Below are 17,672 nucleotides of genomic sequence, written 5' to 3' on the forward strand. Positions count from 1 at the left end.
ATGAGACATAAGGGTTGTTTTCTCCTGGTAATTTAGAAATGATGAGTTTAATTTAAAAATGATTCATGCTTTCTTGAACTGTGATTAGAGTGCCATCTAGTGGATGTGTCTTACATGTTATATGTTTTCTGGAAGAGAAATGCTTCCTGAAAGCTAAAATTCTGTTCTTGACTATATCAGACTTTTCTTTCTTTCCTTTCCTTTCCTTTCCTTTCCTTTCCTTTCCTTTCCTTCCTCCTTCCCTCCTTCCCTCCCTCCCTCCCTCCTTTCCTTTTTTGGGGGGAATTTTTCGAGACATGGTTTCTCTGTGAAGTCTTGGCTGTCCTGGACTCGCTTTGTATTTGTTTATCAGGCTGACCTTGAATTTATAGAGATCCACCTGTCTCTGCCTCCTGAGTGCTGGGGTTAATGGCTTGCGCCAGTACTTCCTGGCTATATATCAGACTTTTAAAAAACTCTGGAGGCAAGAGGCAGGGGTAGTGTCACAAAATTGAGGCCAGTCTGATCTATACAACGAGCTTCAGACTATTCAGTGCTGCATAGTGAGACCTTGTCTCAAAATGAACAAAAGAACATTGGGTTATAATATTCTGGGTTTTCATTTTCTTCTTTCTTTTTTAAATACAAGTATAGGTGTTTTACCTTCATGTATGTCATTATACCACATGTGTGCCTGGTAACCTGTGAAGCGCAGAAAAGGACTGATCCTTTTAGAGCTAGAGATAACAGGCAGTTCTGAGTCACCATGTAGGTGCTTCAAACCCAGATCTTCTGCATTGCATAGCCATGTCTCCAGCGCCAAATATTCTCGTGTGACTTTGAGGGGCTGAGGAGAGGGTTCAGTAGGTAAGAAGCTTGCTACGTACAGCAAGAGGACCCGAGTTTGGATTCCCCATGTAAGAGGTGCAGTGAGTGAGTGGGCAGATAGGCAGAAGCTTATAGTACTAGCTTAGGTGAAATGAATGGCAAGCTGCAGGCTTATTGACAGATCCTGACTCAAGGAAACAAGGTAGACAGCAATACAGGAGGACTGCTGACATTGACCTCTACCCTTCACCATGTACTCCCGAGTGAGGAAAGCTACAGGCATGAGCACATGTACGCATATATACAAAAATTTTTAAGTAATATTCCATAATGTATCTTCTTTGTTTTTTTGCGGGGGGACAGGGTCTTTTGTAGTTGAGGTTATTTCAAACTATTTAACTGAGGGTATCCTTAAATTTCTGATCTTTTTGCTTCTATTTTCCCAATGCTAATTCATCTTTTTTTTTTTTTTTTTTTTTTTTTTAGGGTTTTTTGAGACAGGGTTTCTGTCTCTGTAGCTTTAGAGCCTGTCCTGGAACTAGCTCTTGTAGACCAGGCTGGCCTCAAACTCACAGAGATCCGGGTGCTGGGATTAAAGGCGTGCTCCACTACTGCCTGGCTAATACTGGGTGTCTAGATTACTTTCAACTTCTACTGTTACAGGCTCAATTGATGCTATTCAGTGATAGTTTACCCATCTAATGCAAAGCGTTAGTCAGGTGCCAGTGGATCTGTAAAACTGAGGCAGACTATTTAGCTAGTGTGTACCTACCTCTAGTGGCTTACTGCTATGGTAAATGTGGGTGTTAAGTGCTCAGCCATGGCTGACAAAGTATTCTCCATGATGTAGTGTCCCACTAGTCTTATCCAGTGAGAAAGAAAAACAGAAATTCGACCTCACTGGAAGAGAAGCTGGTATGAAAATGCATAGAATCGGGGCTGGAGAGATGGCTCAGAGGTTAACAGCATTGCCTGCTCTTCCAGAGGTCCTGAGTTCGATTCCCAGAAACCACATGGTGGCTCACAACCATCTAAAATGAGATCTGGTGCCCTCTTCTGGCCTGCAAGCAGACACACAGGCAGAATATTGTATACATAATAAAAAAATAAATATTTAAAAAAAAAAGAAAGAAAATGCATAGAGTCCAGGGATGAGCTAACTATTCCTCATTATTTTTCCCTGTAGCTTCACAAACAAGCTGATATGCAAGAAGAAAAAAACCGAATTGAAAGAGTTCTTGGGGCTACTCTTTCACCTGAACTGATTCAGAAAGTCCTCACTTTTGCACTTTCAGTAAGTTACAGTCACATTCAGGAGAACTGCAGTTCACTGACCTGTGGCCGTTTCTTTGGTTCAGCATACTCATAACGTTTTGGGGGCACTGATAGGAGCTTTTTCCTTTGTTTTCAAAATTTTTAATTTGCTTTTTATTTTGTATGTGGTGGGACAGGGGTGAGGGTGAGAGTGGAGGTGAATGGTTCTCCCTTCTGTTGTGAGGTTTCCAGAGAGTATAATCAGGTCATGAGGCTTGGCTGCTGTGCTGACCTTGCCTCTTCTACTAGCAGTGAGGATTAGAATAGGTCGAAGATGAAGTGGTGCCTTTCAAATGCCTTTTCCTACTGAGTCACCTCCCTAGAAGGGAGTAGTGTCTTCCCTGCTATTACTTGAATTTTCCAATAGTTTGTTGTATTCTCTGGTACCAGAAGATATTCCTGACAGCCAGATTTTTGTGGTTTTTTTTGTGTTTTTTTTTTTTTTTAAGGAAGAGGTACGTCCACAGGACACTGTGTCAGTAATTGGTGGAGTAGCTGGAGGCAGCAAACATGGGAGGAAAGCCGCTTGGAAATTCATAAAGGACAACTGGGAAGAGCTTTACAATCGATACCAGGGAGGGTTCTTAATTTCCAGACTAATAAAGGTATGTCGGAGTCTTGAATGTTACCGAATAATTATCTGTGACTTATTACGAGTCTAGTAGGTTAGACCCAAAAGTCAGGGTCTTTCTTCTTTAAAGGAGTCTTCAGCCAGGTATAGCAGACCATGCTTATAATCTCAGCACTCTAGAAGCTGAGGCAGAAGAATTGCTATGAATTTGAAACCAGCCAGTGGGGGACCCAAACCCCCACTCCTACCCTCAAATAAAGGGTTCCTTAAGGGCTGGGTTGCATCTCACTCATAGGATTGTCCTGTACTAGGCCCTGGGTTCAAGCCCCAGGTATCAAAAATATTTTTACTCAGATAGTTTCTGTGGTTTGTTAAGATTGTGCATGTCCCCATCTTATGATCTCTGCAAAAAACCAGAGTGCAAGAAAACAGAATGGTCTGGTTGGGGTGAATGGAAGTTTGTTCCTGGTGTTTAAAGCTTCTGGTTTGTTTTCAGCTGTCAGTTGAGGGATTTGCAGTTGATAAAATGGCTGGAGAAGTTAAGGTAAGGAAAGTACTCTTTACTTTTTACTTTTCAATCCAGAAAATAAAAGCATGAACCTAGCCTTCTTTTTTTCCCTTAAAATTAACTTTATGTACAAGTGTTTTGTGTGCATGTGTCTGTGTGCCATGTGCTTGCATGGTTCCATGGTTATCAGAGGGCATTGGTCCACTGGAATGAAAAATATGGGAAATAGATGCTAGGATCCTGGGTCCTCTGCAAGAGTAACAAGTGCCCTTACCCTGAATCATCTCTCCAGCTCTGTGAACTTCAATTTAATGAGTATTGGGAATGATGTGTTTTTGTGTCTCCTCGTTTCTTTAGAAAAAGAAAGATTTAAGTTTGCCTTCAATATCTGAAAGGGTTTTGAGTGGAGAGGTAACCAGTTTTGTTTGTGTAGACCCTGAACCTAAACTCCCACCACATTTTAAACTTCATCAGAATGCCAGTTTTACCTTTGTCTTCTTGGATGCAATATTCAGAGTTATGATCTGGCTCACTGTTGGAGCCATTGTTAGGAATAAGTTTTACAGCCAGACATGGTAGCTCACACATTTGATCCCAGCACTCGGAGGCTGAGACAAGTGGATCCCTGAATTTGAGACCAGCCTTGTCTACAGACCAAGTTCCAGGACAGCCAGGGGTACACAGAGAAACACTGTCTGGGGAAAAAGCAAAAAAAAAAGTGGGGTTGGGGGAGGAATAAGTTTTACTATTTTTAGGTCTTGAGAAAACAGTAAAATGCTTGGTTTCTGCCGTCCATTGGGTTCCATTGTGTATTGTACTGTATGAGCAGTTTCACTGTAAAGGTTACGGGACTATGAATGTGAAACATGTAATAGGTTTGAGAATTAGGGTAGTGGCAACCTGAAGCTGGTAAGGCAGACTTCCCTTAAGATTGAAGATAGACATGGTGGCTCATGCTGGTCAGGCTAAGGCAGGAGGTTCCCTGTGATTTGAGGCCACTCAAGTTATGGTGTAGAAGATGATTTGGAATGAGAAAGAAGAGATTAAGATACTAATTTTCGGGCTGGAGAGATGGCTCAGCGATTAAGAGCGTTGCCTGCTCTTCCAAAGGTCCTGAGTTCAATTCCCAGCAACCACATGGTGACTCACAACCATCTGTAATGAGGTCTGGTGCCCTCTTCTGGCCTGCAGGCAGAAGCATACAACATAAATAAATAAATAAATATTTTTTTTTTAAAAAAAAAGATACTAATTTTCCAAGCAAGAAAGACACGTAGCTTCGAGAAGAAGAATGGTATTATGGGATGATAGAGATTGAGGGTGGATTTTCTCAATAAGCACTGGAGGGTATGGAGTGAGATAGGGCTTTACTCTGTAGTTTGCCTGGTGCAAAACTCACTGTGAAACCTTAAGTTGGCCTTGAATTTATGATGATCCTCCTATCTCAGCCTCCTGAGTACAGAGACTATGATTTGTGAACCACCACCCTGGCTTTTGTTTAATCTTTAATTCAACAGTATTTCTCTGTGTTGTGACCATCTAAGGTTCTCAACCCCCCTAATGCTAGAGCCCTCTGATACAGTTGCTCATGTTGTGGTGACACCCTCTCCCAACCATAAATTTATTTCATTGCTACTTCATAACTATAACTTTGCTACTGTTATGAATTATAAAGTAGGGGGCTGGAGAGATGGCTCACGGTTAAGAGCATTGCCTGCACTTCCAAAGGTCGTGAGTTCAATTCCTGGCAACCACATGGTGGCTCACAACCATCTGTAATGAGGTCTGGTGCCCTCTTCTGGCCTGCAGACATACACACAGACAGAATATTGTATACATAATAAATAAATATTTTAAGAAATGAATTATAAAGTAAATATCTGATAGGCAAGATATCTAATATTCTACCCCTGTGAGAGTCTCCACAAGTTGAGAACCGCTGATATAAGTGTGGGGGGGGGGGGGCAAGGATAATTTTCTTGTGGGGCATGCCTTTCAGCCCAGCTCTTGGAGGGCTGGGGAAGGCAGGTCTCTATGAGGCCAGCCTGGTGTATATAGTGAGTTCCAAAACAGCCAACACTATCTAGAGAAACTGTGTCTCAAAAGAGTCAAAGGTGATTTCCAGGTGTAGGGGATGATACAGTGCTGGTGCTATTTGTTTAGATGGAGCTGAAGCATTCCAGCCCTGAGAAGCCGACAGAGCCATTGCCTTCTCTATGACTCAGGCTGTTGATTGCTGATGTTTACCCTTCACTTGATGAGTGGTCGTTTCTCTTTCACAGTCTGGTGACAGGTTCAGGACAGGCCTGGTGGGTGGCTGTTGCTGTTTGGTGTTTCCAGATGCTTTGTTTGCTGTGAAATCGGATGGACTTGTTAGGAAATAGCTTACGAACGTTTGAAAATAAATCTTCATGAACAAATTCAGGGGCTGGAGAGATGGATTGTGTTTAAGAGCACTGACTGCTTTTCCAGAAGTTTTGAGTTTAATTCCTAACCCACATGGTGGCTCACAGATGACTATAACTGTCCCATGGGATCCCATGCCCGCTTCTGATGTGTAGACATATGTGCAAACAAAATATCCATATACGTAAACAAGTCTTTTCTCTTACAAAAAAACTAGATGCTGGGCATAGTGGCGCATGCCTTAATTACATCACTCAGGAGCCAGAGGCAGGTGGATCTCAGAGTTAGAGGCCAGTCTGGTCTACAAAGAGAGTTCCAGGACAGCTTGGACTGTTACACAGAGAAACCCTGTCTTGAACAAACAAAAAATTAATAAAATAGTTTAGATTCTGAATAATGTGAGAGAAAAGTTAGTTAAATAGGCTTGAGGGGGGTAGAGGGAATCTGACCATGCCATACTCTGGAGGGCCCTCCTTTGCCTTCCCGAGACCATACTGCTCAGTGCAGACAAAAGCCTATAGGATGACAGACATGACAGTGGAGATCCGGAAATGTAGCTGGTCTATAAGTATAGAATAGCCCAGATTTTGGTGACTATTCAAGAAAAAAAAAATCTCTAAGTTTTTAAATATCTCTGTTACATTTGGAGTAATATTATTTTTATCTGCCTAGTTAAATGCAATTGAGAAAAAAATTGCACCATCAAGTTATTAAAAATATAATGCTTTCAGTAGGTTTACGGTTATATACTGAACCCTGTTTATAGCTGACTTTGACTGTTCGTACCTTGTGCATGGGCTATAAGTTGGACACGTCGGTAGACAATTAACATTTTAAAAAAACAGCAGATTCCATCTCTTTTTTTTATCGGCTTTTGAATAGCTTTTCTGTATTCACTTGTTATGGAAGGGTTCCTATGTGTATGCTCAAGGAGTTGCTTATTCCAGCCTATGGTAGTAACAGGTAATTCTCAGGCCAGTTGTTGCTGTTACTTAGTCCTAACAGTAACTTACTGTTGCTAACAATGGTTTTGCATTCTGGATTGTTTTATACCAGGCTTTCTTCGAGAGTCACCCCGCTCCTTCAGCTGAGCGTACCATCCAGCAGTGTTGTGAAAATATCTTGCTGAATGCTGCTTGGCTAAAGCGAGATGCTGAGAGCATTCACCAGTACCTCCTTCAGCGGAAAGCCTCCCCACCCTCAGTGTGAAGCCTCCGCACCAAGGTCTTACTGCCCCTCTGCAGGGATGAAGTGGAGCTACCAAACAGCTGATTCACATGCCAAGAATTTGGAGTCTTAGACCAGTGGGGGTTGGACAATGAATGTAGTTAACTGGTTCCTGCTCACACTCCAGAATTAAATTCTATTGAAAAAGGAAAATCAACAATTCAGCAAAAACAAAATAAAAAATAAAAAAATAAAATACAAATGTAAATATAATAGTAATAAACTAGAGCATAACGAAACTGTGAAACTTCCTGAAGCCTGTCATGGTTCAAAGTATTGAACACTCTCCTGTTAGTGACAGATGTTGTTTTAAAACCTACCAAAAGGAAAGAAAGGCTTTTGGGGAAAGATTTTTGTGAAGTGGGTTCTACATGCAGCCTGACAAGCGGGTATGTCCACTGCTGGGATCCTGACAGAAGGCTGATCCTGGCTCACATAATGGAGTCTGTGCATAATTCCAAGTGGGTTGGGTTTTTTGTTGTTGTTGTTGTTTCTCCTTTCTGGCATGGGGACTGAGCAGGAAGGTATCTTTTCCTGCATAACTCAATCTAAATCAAGGGTTGTAGTTCCTCCTTGCCTCCCTTCTGTGTGATCCCCCTCCCCCCCATGCAAAAAAAAAAAAAGTAATGAAAAGTTTTTAAAAAGTAAAACAATCCCCCACAACCTCCATCCGGAGTTCTTCTCCCTTAGTTCAACCCCAGCCCTGACCCTGTCCTTACTAGAGATGATGAGGAACATCTTTGACAGCCACATTAAATAAGAGGAGCTGATAATACTTGTTTTTCTTTTTTAAGATAAGTCTTAAAAACCCTGAAATGCATAGCAGGTCAGAGAGTAGAAATAAAGGTTATCAGCCAGGCCTTCCTGCTGGAGTGATTCTGCTCAAAACGGTCCCAGTTACCTGACAGGCCAAATGCCACACCTCTTCCAAACAGTATCAGTGAGCTCTGGCTCGCCAGCCTGTGCATATGAGGAGCCAGTGGGGACTGCTGTGTGGCCCAGACGTCCGCTCACCGCTGCTTCACCAGTGTGCCCACTAACGAGCCTCACCACCTAACCCAACGTGTTTTTACTAAGTCTCAGCCCTCTTCCTCTTTCCCTTTTTTTTTTCTCTTTATTTTTTCTGAATCTTCCTTTTTGTGTGTGTGTGTGTTAACAGAAATTCATATTTGGTGTGGCTTGATGTATTTCAGAAGGTCGTCAGATTGTGAGACTGCTTCCTTGGAACATTTTTGTGCTATTGTTTTAAAAAATAATAATTAAAAAACTGTTGGCGTTAATAAAAATGTCAATGTAAAGTTGATGTCCTGATTCTTTCAGCCTTCTTGGAAAGAAACGAGAATCCCTGTGCTTCAGCAAGAATTACAAGAAGTCTGACCACTATAGGATTCTTGAGAAAGTGTATTACGTTTTATGTGTGTGGACATACACATGCCATAGCACATGTGTGGAGATCAGAGGACAACTGTGGGCACCAGTTTCCCCCTCTACCTTGTGGGTTTAGGGATTGAATTTAGATTATCTGACTTTGTAGCAAGAGCTCTTACCTCCTGAGCCATTTTGCCTACTCCTGCTCATTTGTGTTTTCTGCAACCCAGCTAGACTAGAACTCTATGTAGCTCAGGCTGGCCTCAAACTCAAAATGATCCTCCTGCTTCAGCCTCTACAGTGTTGGGATTATTGGTATGAGCTACCAGGCACAACTTTCCTGCAGGGTGTTTTTAACTCAAAGCAGACATAATGGTTTGTGCTTATTTTCATATACTGAAGGTTGAGGCAGGAGATTAAGAGAATTTCAGGGTAGCATAGGCTACATAGCAAAACGCTATCTCAAAAAAAAAAAAAATGGCCAAGCATTGGTGGCGCTGGCTTTTGATCCCACCATCTGGGAGGGAGGGGCAGACAGATCTCTCAAGTTTGAGACCAGCCTGATCTTTGAAGCTGGAACTATTGCACAGAGGAAAAAAATGTTTATGTAGATACACACACACACATACATATATACATACAGGGCTGGGATGTACCTCATCAAGAGAATTTGCCTAGCACTAACAAAGCCTTAGTTTTAGTTCCTAGCTACAGTAAACGATAGGATCTGGCAAGATGGCTCCCTGGGTAAACTGCTCTGAAAGCAAGACTTGGTTTATATCCTTTGCACCAACTTTTGAAAAAGCACATGCTTAATTCCAGCACTTGGGAGGCAGAGGCAGAAAGGTCTCTGCAGAGTTTGAGGCCAGCCTGGTCTACATAATGAGTTCCAGGACAATCGACTGTACTATGAGACCCTGTGTTGGTGAAAGGAAAAAAAAGTCAGCTGGTCCTGTGTACATCTGTAAACCTAGATCTTGAGAGGGACATTGGGGTCCCTGGGGTGATGTGACAGACCATGAGCTTGTGAGAGGAACAGTAGAGTTGCCGTGAGTGCAAGGCCAGCACCAGAAATCTGTAAGGGTGGACAGCCTGAGCTCTTCTGGTCTGTGTCTCACAACAAAAAAGGCCAAAAGTAAAATGTCTCAGCACATAGAAGCGCCTGCCACCAAACCTAAACCTAGTAACCTGATTCTTTCACCGGGGCCACCCCATGGGAGAAGAGAACCAACTCAAAGTTATCCTTTGACCTCCACATTTAAAAAATTTTTTAAAGCTGGGTGGTAGTGGCGCATGCCTTTAATCCCAGCATTTGGAATACAGAGGCAGGATTCTCAGGCTAGCCTGAGCAAAAGACTTACTCAGCTGGATGATGGTGGCACAGGCCTTTAATCCCAGCACTCAGGAGGCAGAGGCAGGCAGATCTCTGTAAATTTGAGGCCAGCCTGGTCTACAAGAGCTAGTTCCGGGACAGGCTCCAAAACTACAGAGAAACCCTGTCTGGGAGGGGGGGAGACTTTTACTCAAAAAGAGGGGACTGGCTGTCAGAGATTTGCCTGCCTCTTACTCCCGAGTACTGGAATTAAAGGGGTAAATGGCACGGCCTTGTTTAGCAGGTAAGTTTGGAAGTTATTTTCAGCCCTTTTTACCTCCTCATTCTCCTGCCTCTTCTGAAGTCCTAGGATTACATGCATACACCGCCACACCCATCCTGGCTATGTTTGTCTGGTTTTTTTTTTCTGTTTTGTTTTTCGAGACAGGGTTTCTTTTCTCTGGTTTTGGGTCTCATTATGTAACTCTGCTCCGGTATAGACCAAACTGGCCTTGAACTCATGGAAATCTGCCTGCTTCTGCCTCCTGAGTGCTAGGATAAAGGCATATTCCACTACTTCTGGCAGTTCTAAATGACCATATCCTTGACCATGCCCTGTGTGTGCTAGACAGTTTCCTGCTGGCATGTGAATATTACAGAAGCAGGAATCTAGTGAGAAGGACACTGGCCTTTCCAAGTTGTTCTGACAGCGTGGCATTGTGCAACCTCACAGCATACCATTTGCTATGGCAGGTGTACATTTTGACCACTAATTATAAGACCTCGATTAATCCTAGCCCTTGGAAGCAGAGGCAAGCAGATCTCTCACCAGTTTGGTCTATACAGTATGTTCTGGTCATTGATGAGGAGGCTGGAGAAAGACTTGAGCAGTTAACAACACTTACTGCTCTTGCAGAGGACCTAGTTTCCAGAGCACATCATAGAAATGAGCTGCCAGATACTCCAGTTTGGAGTGATCCAATGCCCTTGCCTGGCCTCTAAGAGCACCTGCGTACATATGGTGCACATAAACACATACAGAGTAAAAATAAAAAAAAACGATGATCACTGAAATACCGTAAAAGGTGGTGCACGCCTTTAATCCCAGCACTTGGGAGGTAAAGGCAGGCCGATCTTTGTGAGTTCGAGGCCAGCCGCATCTTCAGAGTGAGTTCTAGGAATCAAAAGAAAAAAAAGAAAAGAAAAATTCCCATTGCATTGAACATGAAGGCAGTGTTTTCCAAGCACAGAGTAGAATGTGAGCTCCTGGCCCTGGAGTATAGACAGCAGGTAGCAGTTCCAAGTTCTCAGTCACTAAAATATGTCAGACAGAGCAGACATGGCTTCTGTCTGCATGAAACTGATGAGCTAGCTAGCCTGGACAAGAGGCACTAATGAGTGTTCTTCTCCTGACGCTCTGGAGATGGAAACCAGAGCCTGCCAGTTTAGCACTCTGCCAGTGACCCACTACACTATCTGAATGGGAAGCACGGGGTGCCAGACAAGAGCATCACTGGAGATTCCAAAGTAGCTTAAATGTTCAGGGAAAGTGCAAAGAAATGATGTTAACCCGAGACCTGAAAGATTTGCCAAGCTGGCTGGAGAGATGCTCAGCAATTAAGAGCATTGGCTGTTCTGACTGCTCTTCAGAGGACCCAGGTTCTTTTCCCAGCACCCACATGGTGGTTCACAACCATCTGTAACACTAGTTCCAGAGGATCCAATATCTTCTTCTGGTCTCTTTGGACACCAAATATGCACATGGTTCACAGAGATACATACAGGCAAAACATTCACATATAAAATTAAATGAATAATGTAATAATATTAATAATAAAGCACTAGCTGCTATCACAGAACACCCAGGTTTGATTCCTAGTACCCAATTGCAGCTCCCAACCACTCAAAAAAGTTCAGGCCCTCTTCTGGCCTTTAAGGGCACTGCATGTATATTATACACGGTCTACATGCATGCAAAATCACCATACATATAATTTTTTAATTGAAAAGTAAAACGGGGCTGGAGAGATGGCTCAGCGGTTAAGAGCATTGCCTGCTCTTCCAAAGGTCCTGAGTTCAATTCCCAGCAACCACATGGTGGCCCACAACCATCTGTAATGAGGTCCGGTACCCTCTTCTAGCTAACTGTATACATAATAAATAAAAAATATTTAAAAAAAGTAAAACATTCTAGCAACACTACTAGTATAATACTCGAGCGACTTTGCCATCTAAAGAAACAGCACCCAAAAGTTCACGTCTCTTTGCAATGGGAGACTCTCCTGACCTGTTCCCCCAAGGATCTGATGGAAAGGTCAGAAACACACTTGCAGTGTGAGGTCCGGAAGCCCAGGGGGTGAGCTCAGCTGTCTGGAGCAGGAGCTGACCATTTATGGCAATGTGTATTTCTCAACTCCAATTCCTCAACACAACTTCCAGAAAAGATCAGCATTCCTCCTCCTCAATCCGGTGAAGCAGACCCACTAGAGCGTGCTGTCTTCCCCGTTTCTTCCAGCCAAAGCTTGTTCCTAACACCTACTAGCTTAAACACACTGCCATCATTCCAAAATGTTACAGTCCCTGTTTCTTGCCCATGCATTAGCAATTGTGTGACATTTAAGAAAAGGACAATGTTTTGTGAGTTGATACTTAAGATGGCTCAAAAAAGTACATTTAGCCAGGCGGTGGTGGCGCACGCCTTTAATCCCAACACTCGGGAGGCAGAGGCAGGCGGATCTCTGTGAGTTCGAGACCAGCCTGGTCTACAAGAGCTAGTTCCAGGACAGGCTCCAAAACCACAGAGAAACCCTGTCTCGAAAAACCAAAAAAAAAAAAAAAAAAAGTACATTTAACTAGTCAAGTCTCATAGGATGCATGAGAGATCTAGGACTTAGCTTGTCCTTAAGACTGGAGCCTGTATTCTACTGTGTAAAACTTAGGGATCATCCTGGGCCATTTCAATGCCAAGGTATAGAGGCTGAAATTTGACTGAAGCCAGATCAGAAGACAAAGCAGACCCAGTTCTCTCAGAGGCCACTGACTGTAGAAAAGCCCCACAGTACAATTGGAGAGACTACAAACCGGTGGGCATTTCCCCCTTTGGCCTGCATGGTACCTTCCTCCTATTTTTTTTTTTGGTACTATTGGGGGTGTAACCTACGACATTGCTATCTTAGGGAAGTATCCTACAGCTGAACCACATAGTCCTTACAAAATGCTATTGGTTTCAAATACCAGCTTTTTTAAAAATTGTTTTTATTGAGTTACATATTTTCCTCTGCTTCCCTCCTTTCCCCCACCCCTCCCCTTTTAGCCTCTCCTATGATCCCCATGCTTGCAATTTACTCAGGAGATCTTTTTGTTGTTGTTGTTGTGTTTTTTGTTTTGTTTTTTGTTTTTTTTTTTTTTGAGACAGGGTTTCTCTGTGGCTTTGGAGCCTGTCCTGGAACTAGCTCTGTAGACCAGGCTGGTCTCGAACTCACAGAGATCCGCCTGCCTCTGCCTCCTGAGTGCTGGGATAAAAGGCGTGCGCCACCATCGCCCGGCTGTTGTTGTGTTTTTTTGTTTGTTTTTTTTTAGTTTTTCGAGACAGGGTTTCTCTGTAGCTTTGGAGCCTGTCCTGGCACTACTCAGGAGATCTTGACTACTCAGGAGATCTTGTCTTTTTCTACTTCCCATGTGTGTCTCTCTTAGGGTCCTCTTTGTTGTCTAGGTTCTCTGGGGTTGTGAATTGTAGGCTGGTTTTCTTTGTTTTATGTCTAAAAGCCACTTATGAGTCTTTATGGGTGTGGGTTACCTCACTCCATATCTTTTCTAGATCCATCCATCAAATGCGAGCTTTTAAATTTTGTTTTATTTTTAATTATGTATGTGGATGCATTAGGGGGACAGAAGACACCTTAGATTTCTTGGAGCTGGAGTTCCAGGTATCTGATATGAGTGCTGGGAACTGAACTCTGGTCATGTACAGTAGCAGTACACCCTCTTACCTGCTGAGCCACCTCTCCAACTCCCTAAAAGTCATCTTGATTACTTGGGCTCCTAAATTCAGGACCAGCCTTGGCAGCAGGGCCAGAAGACTCAGGAAATCTGACTCTGAGACCTTGGGCAAGGCACCAGCTGGAACAGAACCCCTCCCTACATAGCTTGAGGGTAGAGCAGGGCCGACAGGTCAGACAGTGCTGAGCAAAGGTATGCTGTTCAAATACTAGGTGTGGTCTTCATCTCAAATTGCAGTTTCTTTTTTTAATTAATTAATTTATTAATTAAAGAATTCTGCCTCCTCCCTGCCACCGCCTCCCATTTCCCTCCCCCTCCCCCTATCAAGTCTCCCTTCCTCATCAGCTCGAAGAGCAATCAGGGTTCCCTGACCTGTGGGAAGTCCAAGGACCACCCACCTCCATCCAGGTCTAGTAAGGTGAGCATCCAAACTACCTAGGCTCCCCCAAAGCCAGTACGTGCAGTAGGATCAAAAACCCATTGCCATTGTTCTTGAGTTCTCAGGATAGTGTTTTCTATTTCCATCCATTTGTATGCAAAATTCAAGAAGTCCTTGTTTTTTACTGCTGAGTAGTACTCTAATATGTATATATTCCATACTTTCTTCATCTATTCTTCCATTGAAGGGCATCTAGGTTGTTTCCAGGTTCTGGCTATTACAAACAATGCTGCTATGAATCAAATTGCAGTTTCTGTATGACTCAATATACCTTAGATTAAAAAAGAGCAGGGTGGGCCGAGCGATGGTGGTGCACGCCTTTAATCCCAGCACTCGGGAGGCAGAGGCAGGCGGATCTCTGTGAGTTCGAGGCCAGCCTGGTCTACAGAGCTAGTTCCAGGACAGGCTCCAAAGCCACAGAGAAACCCTGTCTCAAAAAACAAAAAAACAAAATAAAACAACAAAAAAATAGCAGTGTTGCCGGGCAGTGGTGGTGCACGCCTTTAATTCCAGCACTCGGGAGGCAGTGGCAGGCGGATCTCTGTGAGTTCGAGGCCAGCCTGGTCTACAAGAGCTAGTTCCAGGACAGGAACCAAAAGCTATGGAGAAACCCTGTCTCGCAAAAAAAAAAAAAAAAAAAAAAAAAGCAGTGTAGGGGGGAGAGTGGGCAAGTTCTATTTAGTGTCAAAATGCTACAGATGAGTGAACAAGAGTTTACCATCCATGGTCCAGTGGGGAAAATAAACACAGACCTCGAAAGTATATAATGTAAGTTTATTAAGGGCTAGCCTACTATATAGTCTGGTTTTAATACATACACAACCAGCAGGGTGGTAGTGGCGCACGCCTTTAATCCCAGCACTCAGGAGACAGAGACAGGTGGATCTCTGAGTTCGAGGCCAGCCTGGTCTACAGAGTGAGTTCCAGGACAGGCTCTAAAGCTACAGAAAAACCCTGTCTTGAAAAGCAAAAACAAAATATATATATATATATATATATATATATATATATATATATATATATATATATACACTTACTATATAGTGTAAATAAATATATACACTATATATATACACACTATATATACACTAAAACTATATATATACACAAAACTTTACAACTGTACTTCCCTGTGGTGGGGTGAAAGTTGTCTGCAGACTTTGATATATATTCTGGGTAAATCAGAAGCCATCAAGTTATTGGACCACACGTTTAATGCTTCAGATATTTAATATAAATGTGTTTATGTGCACACTTTTTTTTTGGTTTTCCTGCCTGTCCTGGAACTCCCTTTGTAGACCAGGCTGGTCTCGAACTCAGAGAGATCCGCCAGCCTCTGCCTCCCGAGTGCTGGAATTAAAGGCGTGCACCACCAACACCCGATTTATGTGCACACTTTTGTCCGTAGCTGTTTAGACATTTTCCTGACCTCTTTTTGTCTTTTCCTTACTTTTTGGTTTTGTTGTTGTTGTTGTTTTGGGTTTTTTGTTTGTTTGTTTATTTTGTTTTGTTTTGTTTTTTGAGACAGGGTTTCTCTGTATAACAGCCCTAGCTGTCCTGGAACTAGCTCTTAATAAAGAGTAGTAGGCTAGCCTTTAATAAAGAGTCCTTCCTAGGACAGCTGGAGAAGTAGACATTCGGGCTGCAGGGGAATAGGTCATCTGTGCCAGGGTGGGAATCAACAGGCTGTTTTCTCTGTACAATACACACACCTGGACAGCTCAGTCTATGATTATGTTGTTTCTTTGTTAGTTTTTTGTCTGATTGAGACAGAGTCTCACTATGTATTCTTAGCAGGCCTGAAAAATGCTGTGTAACCTGGCTGGCCTCCAACTCATAGACCCTCCTCCTGCTTCTGCCTCCCAAGTGCCAAGATTAAAGGCATGCACCACTGCCGCCCATCAGTTTTTAATATCTGGAATTATAACCAAAAACAGGGTTAGATTTCCTCAGTGTCCTTGCAATGACCATTCTCCCATTCACCATTAGTGTGTGTATTCTTATAGTAGCTGTTCCATTTTATTTCTCGGATTTGTCACTTCTTTTTATTATTAAATTTGGTTTATGTATTTGTGGTCTTCTGAGGACAAACTAAGGAAACTCGTTGCTTCTTTTTACTATGTGGGTTCCAGTGACTGAACTCAGTTTGTGAAGTCCCAGTTGCAGGCACCTTTACCCAGAGCCACGCTGGCCTGGATACGTCACTTCTGTTCTGGCTGCTCTCCAGACCCGCTGCCTGGCAAGTTAGTTCCCTGGCATTTTCCTCACTGTTGTCTTGAAGACCTTTATTCTGACCCATGTTGAGAATCCTGATTCCTGGACTGTCTGTCTTTTTCTTTTTTTGAATGGTGGTTTTGCTTTTGTTCAGACGGGTCTTACTTTGTAGCACAGGTTGGTTCAAACTCATGGCAGACCTACTTCTGCCTCCCTAATGCTGCTGTTGCTGGGCAAGCCACCATGCCTGGCTGCCCTTGTTTTATTTTCTGGTTTTAATGCGTCATATCCCCCAGCTGGCTCCTGAGAAGTGCTGCATAGATAGGAAGTAAAAGGTTTTGTATTTTCATTTCGTGCATCTGTAAATGTGCCTGAATCGCTATTTTGGCTAATTTATACGGTGACAGGTCATGATTGTCAGGACAGCTGGTGAGGAAAACGGCTCTTGGGATTCTCTCTATGGTATCCGAAACCAGAAGCAGAGAAGCAATTATGTTCCCAGTGGCTGTTTCTGTAACCTGCTTTTTTCCCTTTGCATGCTGGGATCCTCGTGCATCAGAAACGTCATGAGGTTGCTTACTGCTTACAAGCCTTTTTCATCTTCTGAATCATGCTCACGGAGCCTTCCTTCCGTTCTGGAAACCCGTGGTTCTGGGTGGGTTCTTGGTTGTTCTGTCAGGACTGACTGCTTTCTCTTCTTCACTCTCTCTTTGAATTCTGGGCTTCCTGTGCTGTTACCTTTTCCCCCTTGTGTTTGGACAGGAGCTCCCAGAATTATCCGGGCCTGCTAAAGCCCAGGCAGGCTTTGAACTTTTAGAGAACCTCTTGTTGCAGCTCCCGAGTGCTTAGGTTAGTCATGTGCCACCTTATCTGGTTTATCCACTACCCCCTGGATATGTGTGACTGTGTGCGTGTGAATCAGGTGTGCTTACCCATGTTGGCACAAGTGGAGGACAGAGCTTGGTATCAAGATGTCTTCCTTAGGGCTGGAGAGATGGCTCAGCGGTTAAGAGCATTGCCTGCTCTTTTAAAGGTCCTGAGTTCAATTCCCAGCAACCATATGGTGGCTCACAACCATCTGTAATGGGGTCTGGTGCCCTCTTCTGGCCTGTGGGCATACACACAGACAGAATATTGTATACATAATAAATAAATTAATTAAAAAAAAGATGTCTTCTTTAATTTCGTAGCTATCTTATTTTTTTAAAAATAATATATTAATCATGAATACAATATTCTATCTGCACCTGAGCCGTCTCCTTAGTCTTCCACCTCGGCATTTAAAATTGGTTATTTGCTTATTATTTTTTTTTAATTTTGTTTCTGAAGACAGGGCTTCTCTGTGTAGCTCTGGCTATCCTGGAACTCACTTTGTAGACCAGACTGTTCTCAGAGATCCACCTGCCTATGCCTCCCGAGTGCTGGGATCAAAGGCGTGCACTACCACTGCCTGGCTTTATCTACTTTTTAAGACAGGGTCTCTCCATATAAAATTGTTTTTAGTTCC

General features: G+C 43.1%; 1 protein-coding gene across 1 annotated transcript in view; it reads left to right on the forward strand.

Annotated features, from left to right (window-relative positions):
• Npepps (aminopeptidase puromycin sensitive) overlaps positions 1 to 8,131 on the forward strand; it is a 91,183-nt gene extending 83,052 nt beyond the window's left edge. Inside the window, exons 20-23 of the mRNA XM_075990921.1 lie at positions 1,994 to 2,101; positions 2,571 to 2,726; positions 3,189 to 3,236; positions 6,663 to 8,131. Of these exons, the coding sequence (XP_075847036.1) occupies positions 1,994 to 2,101; positions 2,571 to 2,726; positions 3,189 to 3,236; positions 6,663 to 6,815 (465 nt within the window). The 3' untranslated portion in view covers positions 6,816 to 8,131. The remainder of the gene's footprint in view (positions 1 to 1,993; positions 2,102 to 2,570; positions 2,727 to 3,188; positions 3,237 to 6,662) is intronic.
• Positions 8,132 to 17,672: the final 9,541 nt, after the last annotated feature.

The sequence above is a fragment of the Microtus pennsylvanicus genome, chromosome 11 (genome assembly GCF_037038515.1).
Source record: "Microtus pennsylvanicus isolate mMicPen1 chromosome 11, mMicPen1.hap1, whole genome shotgun sequence".
Classification (NCBI taxonomy): Eukaryota; Metazoa; Chordata; class Mammalia; order Rodentia; family Cricetidae; genus Microtus; species Microtus pennsylvanicus.